We start from the raw sequence: 12,638 nt of genomic DNA, 5'->3' as shown, positions 1-12,638 counted from the left end.
GTACCTCACAAGTCGCACTGCTGCATTTTAGTCCAGATGGACAACAACTCTGCAGCCTTCTATACAAACAAACTGGAGGGTACAAAATCCCAAGTACTAATAGACGTAACAAAGAGCTTCTTGCAATATTGCCACCAACAACAACTTTTGGTGAGAGTGGAGTACCTCCCAGGATGGAACAATGTAGTAGCCAACTGGAACTCGAGACCCCTTTGGGACCCCAGTGATTGGAAACCGAATCCCTCTGTCTTCCAATCTCTCCAGGTCCAATGGGGTTTATGCAACATAGACCTGTTTGCGTCTCGCATAACCACCCAATTGAAGAATTTCTCTTGGAGACCGAACTCTACGGCCATTGCCATGGACGCCTTTCTCCACAATTGGCACAGCCCTCTGTAGCATGCCCTCCCCCCCGTCCTGATGATTCCCAAGGTGTCACTCAGGCTTGCAACCAGAGAGCAGGATTGATATCGGTGACACCCATTTGGAGAACACAGTCTGAGTTTCCTCTACTTCTATAGATATCCAGCGTCACTCCTACCTGCCTTCCCATGCTCCCAGATCTTTTGACAGATCCAGCAGGCCTTCAACATCCTCTGATCTTGCAGAACCTCTTGCAACTCATGAACTGGTGAATATCAGGAGACGCTGGCTCCTGCCAGGCCAACAGAACAATCTGATCATGTCATCACTCAATCCTGGTGTCTAGCCATGCACAAGAGATACTCTTCTGCTTGGTGAAGATGGCTTGGTTGGTGCAACAAATGATGTCTGGATCCCTTGGGGGCCTGATTACCTTTGTTGTTAACTTTCTAGCAGAACTAGCTTTTAGAGGTCTGGCTTACACCTCAGTGAATAACTACTGATCAGCTCCTTTTCAAGGTCGTATTTTAGTAAGTGGGAAACTAGTTGGTGAGCATCCTCTGGTAAGTAGATTTATGTGAGGTATTCTGTTGACTAACCTTCCTCAACCCAAATACAGCCATTGTGGGACATGAACATTGTGTTAAACGTCCTTCAGAGATGGCCTGCTATTGCAGATTTAAAAAGGAAACAACTTTCTGCAAAGTTAAACATACTTTTTTGCCTAGTTTCCTGCAGATGAGTATCAGATGTTAAAACCCTGGACTTATCAGGTAGGCATTTTTCTCCAGAAGGTTTTTCTTTCAAACTGTCAAAAATAACTATAACCTTTTCAAAACAAATCTTGTATCCTAGCTTTCTTAACAATTCAAAATTGTGTATTGTCCAGTACTTAAAAAAGTACTAGGATTGCACTAGAGAATTCAGGCAATCCATTGGTGGCCAATTGCTTATCACACTGCACAAGTCTTTTAATCCAGTCTCTTCCGTCACACTAGCAAGATGGGTTAGGTGCTTAATGCGATAGACATAGACAGATTCAATGCTCACTCTGAAAGAGGACTGATGACCTCCAAATCTTTGTCTTCAGGCTTTCAACTTCGTGATATCGTGGGAGCTATGTATTGGTCCACTGAATCCAACTTAAAGTCCTTTTTATTACAAACTGGTTCTAGATGCAGCCTCAGTGGTGCTTGAAAAGTTTTGAAGAAGCATAAGCCGAAGCCTCCGATTCTGACGTAGAATAAAAGATTTTCTACCTATTGCACCTAGAATTTTCAATTTGATTAAGGACTCAGAGGCAAGGATTATTTCACCCAGGAGACTTTCTCCAAACTGCTTATTAGTGATTGATGAAGTGATATTAAATTGTGCAGAATATTGAAAGACTGGTGTGCAGCGCTTTTCTTTGTCATGGAATGCATTAATTAGGGGATTTAGCCTACCCCCACTGCTAGCACCGAGAACTGAGTGCACCCCTGAACTCCTATGACCGCTTTGTAATTGATTATTATTGTTTTTATGAAAAGATTAAATCCACCCTGATTCTGCATGTCATTGAGTATTGCAATCAATTTAATTTAGTTGTATGGAGTTTACACATATTCCTTTGTTTACTTCTAGATAATGACCAGAAGCAGGAATGAAAGAGAGCAGATGGGCTAACCGCATCTTGTGCTTACCTTCCGCTGGATAGACCTGCGAACAGTTCCGGTTTATGGGCATCGCTTCTGGAGAGTATGTTAACTTGTTCAGTTTAGACTGGTGAGTCCAGTTGAGACAAATGGTTTGGTTACTACATTGAGGCTGATGAGGCAAAGAAAGAGGGTTCAAAATGGTGTTGAGGTATTTTATGGCATGGGGGACATGCTGATTGGTGTTAAGATGGTGATGCCATAACAAAGAATTAAGGGAAGCATAGATTATGTTAAAGTTTAGTTTGATTGACTGCTCTGAGAAACTATTTAATAAAACAGCAAAGAAAGAAAATCTTATCCTCGCCTCCGAGCTGTTAATAGAATTGAAAATTCTAGACGCAATAGCTGGACATTTTTTATCACCTTTTTAAAAAATATTTCCATCAGTGTCGGAGCAGAAACCTTCTTTCTATAGCTACGATCAGGTCTTGTCTGCATAAAACTCTTTTTAATACCATGGCGATGAGCCGCCACCACTGCCCAAGACTGGGGAAAGCCAAAGGTAAGAGTATCAGCCATGGCATCCATATTGCCACAATTTGAGGCCACACTTTGAGGCCCATATGCTCTGCACGCACTTGTCAGTTTCTGTTCTTTGCTACAAGGTCACATGCCATAGGAGTCCCCAGCCACGGCATTCATATTGCCACAATTTGAGGCCACACTTTGAGGCCCATATGCTCTGCAAGTACTTGTCCGTTTCTGTCCTTTGCTACCAGGTCACATGCCACCCCCACTGCACCCCTGACAAAGTGTTTTCTGTACTGATCCATCCCATATCAAGGGTATGCTGTGCCATCAGGGTTTGGGGCCAGTGTGTCGCAGCCACGGCTGGTGCTATTGACACTTCAGAGGGCAGCCAGCTGGTGCCTAGAAAGGCACTGCTGTCGTCCTCAGCGGCTGGCTCCACACCTCCAATAATAGTATTAATAATATAAATATTGATATTAAATATTATCATTATGCTGGAAAAGGAAGAACAGTTATAATAATGCTCCCTAGAAGAACAATAAATGTAATAATAATATTAAGAAAAATACTAACAATAGAAATAACTTGTTTTATAGCATTTCATACCACAATTGTCACATTTCTAAGTGCTGTAAATACTTGTTATGCTTACCTTTTCTGCTTCTTTGGTGTCCACCTCTGGTATAGATTCTTCGTCCGAGTGCTGCTGTGTACACTGCTGGTAAGAATCCAATATTAAGAGAGGTAAATTCACATGCCTTAGGCCTACAATTAAAAGAGTCCAATCTCATCATTTTTTATATGTAAATATCATTGTAAAGACATTGATTCATAAACAATCTATATTTTAATGAAATAAAAAATTACACTTATTCTTTTTGTGTCTTTTTTCCCCTCTGGCTTTGCCGTGAAGCAGGAAATTCAGTTCTAGTTGTAAGCTTCCCTCTTGCTGAATCCTATTTTTAGACTGAGCTTCGACCTGTTGTATCTCAACAGTGGGGTTTGGCAAACCCACTGATTGCCATTGGTTGTCATCCCTGGCATTTAAAAATGCCTGCATGTTATTGGTGCATTTGTTTAAATGCTCCTCCTTTGTTTCCTTAGCTCCCTCGTGGCGATTTCACTAGGAGAATATTTAATTTGTCCATCACACTGGTCTAGCATGTGATGGCCGGCCGGTGTCTGCTCAGAACCACTTTCTCTTTCCCTTCTCCCAGCGCGTTCACTCTAAGCCTACACTCCCATCTTCCACTCTTCTCACTCCCCAACACATGACTAGCAAATCTGGCACCTACATTAGGGAAAATGTTTTCTCCTCTCCTTAGCTGCGCCCGCAGTGAACGGGGGTATAGACGGGGGACACACAGCCCCTTAATTCAGACAAAATCTTCCCAGACCCAAGTTCACAGTATCTGCCCGCAGCAACATACTAGCTTCAAAATCCATGCAATGCATTTCTGTTTTCTGCCTTCAGAAGGCTCGACAGCAGCCACGGAATTGCCATACTTCTACATAATTTTGAGAAACATCTTGTGCGATGTAATAAACATCTGTGGGTGTTATTTACTGATCCTTCTATTGCTTTGCCCCACAAACTTTCTTGGATCTTGCGGCTGAACGCTACAAGTGGTTTTATGTATAAATAATTCATGTATATACAGAGACACATTAACATTTGTGTAGTATCACTCCAGACACACCGACCCTCCAGATTCAGGCGGGAGACTACCGATTTGAAGGCTAGTCTCCCGACTCCCGATTCATGCATCTAGAAACCCGAAGCCAGCACGTAATGAATAATGTGCGTCTCTTCTTTCATGCAAGGAAGTGACAACCTGAACCTGCAGCAACACTAGAAAGAGCGGCTGACTGCACTGTGCGTCTCCATGCGGAAGATTCCACTAGTCTGTGAGAGCAGCAGGGAAACCCTTGTTTTGCATTATTTTTATTGAAGTGAAAGCCGGTTGAGTGCAGGAGCTGGAAACTATAGAGATAAGGGGTGAGTATTTTCCTTTGCAGACAGCAGTGGGCCCTTTATCGCCATTGAAAGATCCGCTCTGATCTTTTACAGGCGAATACACAGCCTGCTGCTGTCTGAAAAGGAAAAGACCCACTCCTTATCTCTATTGTTTCCAGCTCCTGCACACAAACCGGCTTTCACTTCAATAAAGATAACGCAAAACGAGAGCTCCCCTGCTGCTCTCAAAGTGGAAGCTTCTGCATGGAGACAGTTGACATTGGGCCCTCAGGGGGAGCGGCGCGAGCTGTCTCCCCCTGGGGTTTTCACGCATTTGGAATGGGCTGCACAGTGATTGGCGGAGGGAGTGGCAGGCAGGGTCGCGCGCTAGCGAGTTTACCGGTGCGCAGGCAGGGAGATTAGGAGCGCGAGTGAGGCTGAGACGGCAGGGCGCGTTTTCTTTGGATTTGGTCTCCTGTGGTGGCGTTTTTTCCCCTATTTGGAGAATTACCTCTGGACTTTAAAGGTTTTGGACAATTGGGTGAAATACAGCATGGATATGAGCGCAGAGCTTATGGAGGCTCTGCGTACTATACAAAAGGCGGGTAGAGAGGACATGTTGACGCCTGAGGCACTCCAGGAGATGCTCCCCCCTGCAAGGCCACCACAGCGTAAAGCTGCAAAAGGGGTGCAGAGAGCGGTGGAGGCATGCCTGCTGGCACCGCTGAAGAGAGGAGCTCGGAGGGCGCGATCCTGTAGCAGCTGTGCTGCGAGTGTCTCTGCCACTGGGGCTGCTGTGAGGGATGTGGCCTCTCGCAGGGGGGGTTCCCTTCCACCAAAGGAGGTGGTGAGTCCGGGGGATGCCCTTGTCATCTTAAATGAGGCTTGTGTCCTGAGCAATGTAATGCAGGCCGGGGCTAAGCATGAGGTGAAGGCCGCTGTCTCCAAGAAAAAAGGGAGGGAGAAGGTTACGGGGAAAAGGATTGACAGCCAATGCGGGGTGGGGAGTGTAGTAATACCAGCATTGTCTCCAGAAACATACAGCCAGAAGGCAGTGGATCATCCAGTTAAACACAATGTTTTGAGTGTCAGGAGGCAGAATGTGCTGGTGTGGAGGCAAAACGCTTCTTTGGTTTCTTATTCAAGTGACAGTGAGGAGGGGGAAGAGTTTGAGGCGCACGATACACAAGGCATTAACATTTCAAAGGCTCTGAGCATTTTGTCGCAAGACAGAGGCTTGTCTGGGGGTAACGGAAGACCAGGGGACCATGAGAGGCCATTGGCAGGGCATGGGAAGCCTCGAGTTACGTCACAGGCTTTTAGAGAGCAGGTGGTTAATGCTCCAAAAGATGTGGAGATTGACTTGGGCGTGGAAGTGATGATGACGGAGCGGAAGAGGCATTGTTGGAAGAAAATGGGCGAAAGGTTGCTATAGGCATTGCAGTTAAAAGATGGGACAGAGAATATTTATTTACACTCGCCCGCCCGCCACCTGGTTTTCAGTATGAAACAAGTTACTCCCAGCCAAATGACTTGGAGGGACAGTGGGTTTGGGTGGAGCACGCGGGCCAAGCGGTGGATGATGTCGCAGATTGGAGAGCTCACAAGCCAAGTTCAATTTCTCAACGGGGTTCTTGCGGCCTTTCTGACAATATTTTGAGCGTTAAACCTAAGGTAACATCAGGTAAAGCTTGTCATTCCGCTGTCCCAGTTGAAGAAGTGGACCATCCTTATTTTCATTATGACGGATCTAGAGCAGATTTTTTGCGGTTGATCAGACCTCAAGAGCGGAGGGCTGTTTCCACTTGGAAAACCTTTGATGGCGGGGTTGGGGATGGGACATGCCCTAGTACAAGTGCAGCATTACAGAGTGGTTTTGAGGATGATGGTGATGAATATAGGATGTATTTGGGGGAAATGAAAGTTTTGATAACATAATGCTTTCTGAAAAGCCACCAGGTATGGTTTATCAAAAAAGGGTTGAAAAGGGGGGGCAACGAAAAAGTCTGTTATATCTTTTCAGAGGTCAAGTGCGGACTCATCTGGTCAAACACAAACGCCAAGAGATTATCAAGAGCGGATGTCTCAGACGAAGTTTCAGAAGAGAGCAGAGCAGTTACCTTATGGTAAGCCCCATTTGTGGGCAGTTTGGGAGGATTAGCAGGAAAGGGGGGCTCTGGGAGATTACAGTCTGGGTCAAGGAAAGTGGTAAGTATTGGTGATAAGAAACGTTTGTTGTCTGACCAATTAGTACCAGCTGCAGCGTTAGCAACGATTAGCACAGAGGTAGTTTAAGGACTAGAGAATAGGCAATCCAGTTTATCTGATGTGTTGTCCAAAGAGAAAGGGTCCAAAAGAAATGTGTCTATTAACATTAAGAGAAGACTTCCTTACATGGGTTTAGCAATGCCGCTAGGAACGCATTTAGCTGAAAAAACCAAGCAGAAAATATGAAATCATGAGTTTGTGGATGTGTTCAAGTTATTACACAGGGATATCCAGGCTAAAGAAGGTTGGAAAGAGGAGGAATGGGAGTTAGCTCGGCGTCCTAGGGTACCTCTTATTATAGAAAATTGGAGTCCTGCTTTTCTGATATATGCGAGTATTTATTGTGAAAAATATCCCGAGAGGTCAGTAGCCCTCTTTAAGTACATGGATATAGTCAGAAAAGCACAAATGCATTTTGGGGGAATATTCGTGGTTAAACTACGATGAAGAATTTAGAGCAAGGATTAGTTTCTGTACAGAGAAGCCATGGGGGGATTTAGACTCAGAGCTTTGGCTACAATGGATGTCCACGTCCCACCCACCTGCAACAACACATACTGCAAGTGGGCTGCCGATTACTTACCGGCCCTTTCTGTGGTGTCCTGCCCAAACAGGGGCGGGTAGTTGGGGACGGGGGCAAAGTTCAGGGACAGGTGCCTGCTGGAATTTCAATAGAGGACTGTGCAGTAGGCAAATACGTTGTTTCAAGCATGAATGCTCCCAATGTGGAGGGCGACATCCTCTCACGCAGTGTTTATCCCCAAATGGGGGATTTGGTACGTGAGGATTTAGTGAACAGAGCAGCGGTGTTTATAGGGGGAGAGGCGCTCCTTTCCACACTTTCCCAAAAGGCACATACACCACTTAATTTGACAAATCTAGGGCCTTGGCTAGAACGTTACCCAGACACTGAGGCAGCAGCTAGAATATTCTGGGGGTTTAAACATGGCTTTAAACTGGGATATCAAGGTCCACGTCAGCGTAGGTGGGCTGATAATTTGCGCTCTGCAAAAGAGTTGCCGGAGGTGGTGCAGCGCAAGTTGGATGCTGAACTGAAGGCGGGCAGGATAGCTGGACCTTTTCAACAGTGTCCCCTAGAAAATGTAATGGTGTCACCGCTGGGAGTGATTCCTAAGAAGGTTGCAGGGGAGTATAGGATGTTATAGCATCTGTCCTGGCCAGAAGGCCACTCTGTCAATGATTTTATTTCAACAACGGATACTTCAGTTTCGTACACCACGGCGGATGAGGCTATTAAAATGGTGACAAAAATGGGTATGGGGGCGGAGCTGGCCAAATGTGATATCCAATCAGCTTTCAGATTATTGCCCATACACCCTTCGGATTTTGAATTGCTAGGGATGTTCTTCCAAGGCCACTATTACGTTGATAAAGTTCTACCAATGGGCTGTGCGGCATCGTGTGCTTTGTTTGAAACATTTAGTACTTTTATTCAATGGATATTTTCACAAGTGTGTGACAAAGGAGCTAGCTGTCATTACTTGGATGATTTCTTATTTATGGGACAGGCTCAGTCAGGTCATTGCATTGCAGCCCTTAATAAATTTCAGGAATTGACCACATTTTTAGGGGTTCCTTTGGCTCCAGATAAGACAGAAGGGCCTGGTACGATTTTGACTTTCTTAGGCATAGAGATTGACACACTGGAAATGAAAGCGCGTCTCCCAGCTAGTAAGCTGCAGGAAATTAGATCCTTTTTACTGTTGGTGCTTGACAAAAAGAAGATGGAGTTGAGGCAAGTGCAGCGGCTTTTAGGATACTTACATTTCGCCTGGGTAGTTAGAGCAGGAAGGACCTTTTGTAGGCGTTTGGGCATGGCATTATCAGGAGCTTCTCTTCCACATCATATAATTCGACTTTGCAGGACCATTAAAGAGGATTTGAGAGTTTGGTTGTGCTTTCTTGACAGGTTCAATGGAGTACCTTTGCATTTTGTGGATGATGATTTTGTTTGGCAGATCCAGATTTATTCAGATGCAGGAGGATGCAGTGGTTTTGGTTTGTTTTGGGAAGGGAGATGGTGCGCAGAAAGTTGGCCCGTGCATTGGATGACGCAAGGGAGAAGTCTTGCGTTTTTGGTGTTGTTCTCATTGATTGCTGCCTTGTTGGTATGGGGACAAGAATTTCAGAACAGATCTGTCCTGTTCCATGTTGATAACATGGCAGTTGTGAACCTGGTGAACAACGAAAAGGCGGATTTGAAGGTATTGCAATTGCTTAGAATCTTCATGCTTCTGAGTCTTAAGTTTAATATGGTTTTCAAGGCTAAGCATGTCCCAGGGTTCAACAATTCTATTGCTGACGCACTTTCTCGTTCTCATTGGCAGAAGTTTCTTGCATTGGCGCCAGGGGCGGATTTCAGCAAAACGATGGTAACACAAAACATTTGGGACCTAGGGGATTGAGGATCGTCCAGCTAGTCGAACATTCCATAGCACCTTCGACTAGGGGAAGTTATCTGCAAGCATGGGAAGAATTTTTGAGTTATAAGAATTGTTTTCATGAGACAGTTACCAGGGCGAACTGGTATGAATTTCTTTTTGAATTCGTTCTTATGTTAATAAATAAAGGTTTATCCCACACCACTATTGCGGGAAAATTGTCAGGAGTGTCATTTTATGGCCAATTGTTATGGTTTTTCGATCCAGTTGACAACATATTAGTAAAGAAAATGCTGAAAGGTCTGAGCAGGGAAAAAGTTAGGCCCAAGTAGCTCCATGCTCCTATTACGTTTGAATTATTGCAACAAATTCTGGTGCAGCTTCTGCTGTTATAATGTTTGGGAAATTGAACGTTTTCACCTTGGAATGATTTGGATGTGTTTTGGAGAATTCAGGGTATCAGAAGTATTAGGTTTGGGTGGTGAAAGGGGTTTGTGCAGTGATGAGGTTTCAGTAGTGGGGAATAAATTGGGTATTTGGCTTAGAAAATCAAAAACTGATCAGTTGGGCAGGGGCATATGGGTTTTTCTAAATGGCAGCGGCATACCGCAATGCTTTCCAGTTCAAGAATGGGTACAGTTTTCTTCTTCAGGTAAATTTAAGCAAGGCCCTATTTCCATTCACATGGAAGGTATCAAATTAACGAGTGCTCATTTATTAGCTGTTCTGCGAAGAGCATTAATGCTAGTTGGTCAAGACCGACAAGATTTCGCCACACATTCGTTTAGAATCGGGGCAGCTACGAAGCATCAAGATTGGGGCTGGGTTTGGAAGTTTTGCACCGTATTGGTCGGTGGAAATCAAGTTGTTGTAAAAGTTACGTGCGAAAATAATTATGTTTATGTACATTTTTTGCCACATGTTAACTCTTGCCTTTCTATTTAGGTGATGTTCGGGGCGCAGCTTCAAACTTAAAAAAGCAAAGGTGGATGGTGGGTCATTCTGTTATTAAATGGGCGGCCCTTTTTGCTGAGAAACAAATATATGGATGAGCACTCAGTATACCGAGCGCTGGACATGAGTTGGTATGGAAGGGTAAAGGAGGCATGAAATGGGATGACCTACTTTCTACACTTACAGGTTTGTTTCATGTTAGAGGTTGTCCTGATTATATGGTGCTTCATTTAGGAGAGAATGATTTGGTTGAACTATCTGGTTTGACGCTCATCAAGAAAATGCAATTGGACTTGGCGGTTTTCAAAAACAATTGGCCGGGTACTCGCCTGATTTGGACTGAATTTGTTTATAGACAGCTTGGAGGAAGGCAAGGTGCCACATAGCAATGGAAAAAGCCAGAAGAAAGCTAAATAGAGCTATGAGAATATTTTTTTCAGCGATGAGGATTAAATGTATTGCTCATGATAATATCACCAGCAAAGAAGGTCACCTTTTTAGGTAAGATGGAGTCCATTTACCGCATCTAGGTCAAGCCTATTACTTAATGGGAATACGAGACATGTTGGCTCATGAGTTAAATGGTAATTTATGGTGCAAGTCCAAGTTATAAATCACATATTTTCAAGGAGGTGGGGGGGTCCAGGAAAACTCTTTGGTTTTCCTGGGTGGCGTAAATCGGGGGAGGATAAGTCTAGAGCAGGCTTGTCCAGTCCTTCGTGGGGTGGAGGGGGAGTTTAGTGAGAACAAATTGAGGGGAAGAATTTAAGGAAAAAAGGTTTGGAGGTTTAATTCAGTATTGTGACACAAGAAAATTATATTGATGGTTCTGGTGCAATGTTATATATTTTTTTAAAAAGTCAAAAAATTAAGATGACAAAAGGTTTCGGTTTTATTTGCCAAATTTGCATTGTAATAATATAAGGGATTATTTGATGGGAATTTATCTGTTTGAATAAAGTGGCCTTATTTGCTACAATGATTTATGTGGTCTGGATTATGTGGGCGATGGGCCCTCAGGGGGAGCGGCGCGAGCTGTTTCCCCCTGGGGTTATTCGCACATGTGGAACGGGCCGCACAGTGATTTGCGGAGGGAGCGGCAGGCAGGGGCGCGCGCTAGTGAGTTTACCGGTGAGTAGGCAGGGAGATTAGGAGCGCGAGCGAGGCTGAGGCAGCAGGGCACGTTTTCTTTGGATCCCACCCACCCCCCCAAAAAAAAAGATATAAAAAAAAGGAATAATATAAGAATTTTATTTTGCCACTTCAAGACATAATATTCCCTAGCTGAGGCTTAGGGATGTAAATCGGGGGAGGATAAGTCTAGAGCGGGCTTGTCCAGTCCTTCGTGGGGGGGAGGGGGAGTTTAGTGAGAACAAAGTGAGTGGAAGAATTTAAGGAAAAAAGGTTTGGAAGTTTAATTCAGTATTGTGACACAAGAAAATTATATTGATGGTCCTGGTGCGATGTTATATATTTGCAAATTTAGATGACAAAAGGTTTCGGTTTTATTTGCCAAATTTGCATTGTAATAATAAAAGGGATTATTTGATGGGAATTTATCTGTCTTGAATAAAGTGTCCTTTTTTGCTACAATGATTTGTGTGGTCTGGATTATGTAGGCGAAGAAAGCTGGGGTGTTCATAGCTGCCATGGTTGCAGATTCCTTATGTGTGACATTTTTATAATCTCTGTGACATTCAACGACTATGAGTGACACTTTCTATCAAGCAAAATCAAGCAATGTAGAGAAAGAGAACTTGTAAATATCAGGAATTACACCCATTTGCGCAACGAGAAATTCTAAGATCTTAAAACTGCATTAAAGCACCAGAAATGGAAGGGCACTGTGGGACCCACCTGCACCAAACAGGTTTGTTTCATTGCTTAATTGTATGCAATTTGTACGTGGCAGCAGTTGAGTAAAGCTGTGCGCTTGAGGTGGAAGAAGATCTGTACTCCTTCTATGTACAAACAATGAGCATGCAGAACTTGATAGTTATATTTGATTCGAAAATGTTTTTTAGGTAATAAAAAAAACTGCTACCCTTTTTAAAATGTGCATTCACCTGGTCCTAAAACAAAATGCATATTTTTAGGTGGCCGTAAGCAGGAGCAGCTTACCTCAGGGTGTAAATGCAGGCATACGCTTTATGTGCATAGGATCCGGTGTGCTGCGTGGTGAGCAGAAAGCCTATCTGCAGCATTTCGTATTGTTGCCAATGTTTTGGGGCAAAGCTTTCACTGTCGGACTCTGACTCACGTTACTGCACCTCCTATGCGCTGACACTCTTAGACCCCCAGTGTATGTGATCTCAGAGTATTTCTTCTGTCTCCAACCTGACTGTACTGGTCCCCATCAACTACTCACCTAGAGTGAGTGGAAGCGGAGAAGGCCTCGGAGTCCATGGTCGGTGCCAAGCTCTCTCACCTCACTCTGCCGCTGGGGGCATTTTAGCGCATAGACAAGTCACTGAATAGAACTGTACAACAGGCAGAATAAACAATCAGATGGGCTGTTATCAAACC

General features: G+C 44.2%; 1 protein-coding gene across 2 annotated transcripts in view; it reads right to left on the bottom strand.

Moving 5' to 3' along the window:
- LOC147703642 (crk-like protein) overlaps positions 1–12,638 on the bottom strand; it is a 136,882-nt gene that overhangs the window by 72,801 nt on the left and 51,443 nt on the right. Inside the window, exon 2 of one of the 2 annotated variants that reach the window (XM_086931980.1) lies at positions 3,184–3,249. In XM_086931980.1, the coding sequence (XP_086788106.1) occupies positions 3,184–3,249 (66 nt within the window). The remainder of the gene's footprint in view (positions 1–3,183; positions 3,250–12,638) is intronic. The other variant, XM_086931981.1, reaches the window with a different exon arrangement.

The sequence above is a fragment of the Lissotriton vulgaris genome, chromosome 7, assembly GCF_964263255.1.
Source record: "Lissotriton vulgaris chromosome 7, aLisVul1.2, whole genome shotgun sequence".
Lineage (NCBI taxonomy): Eukaryota > Metazoa > Chordata > Amphibia > Caudata > Salamandridae > Lissotriton > Lissotriton vulgaris.
The sequence above is the reverse complement of the archived record's forward strand: the minus strand, read 5'-3'. Positions and strand labels throughout refer to the sequence as shown.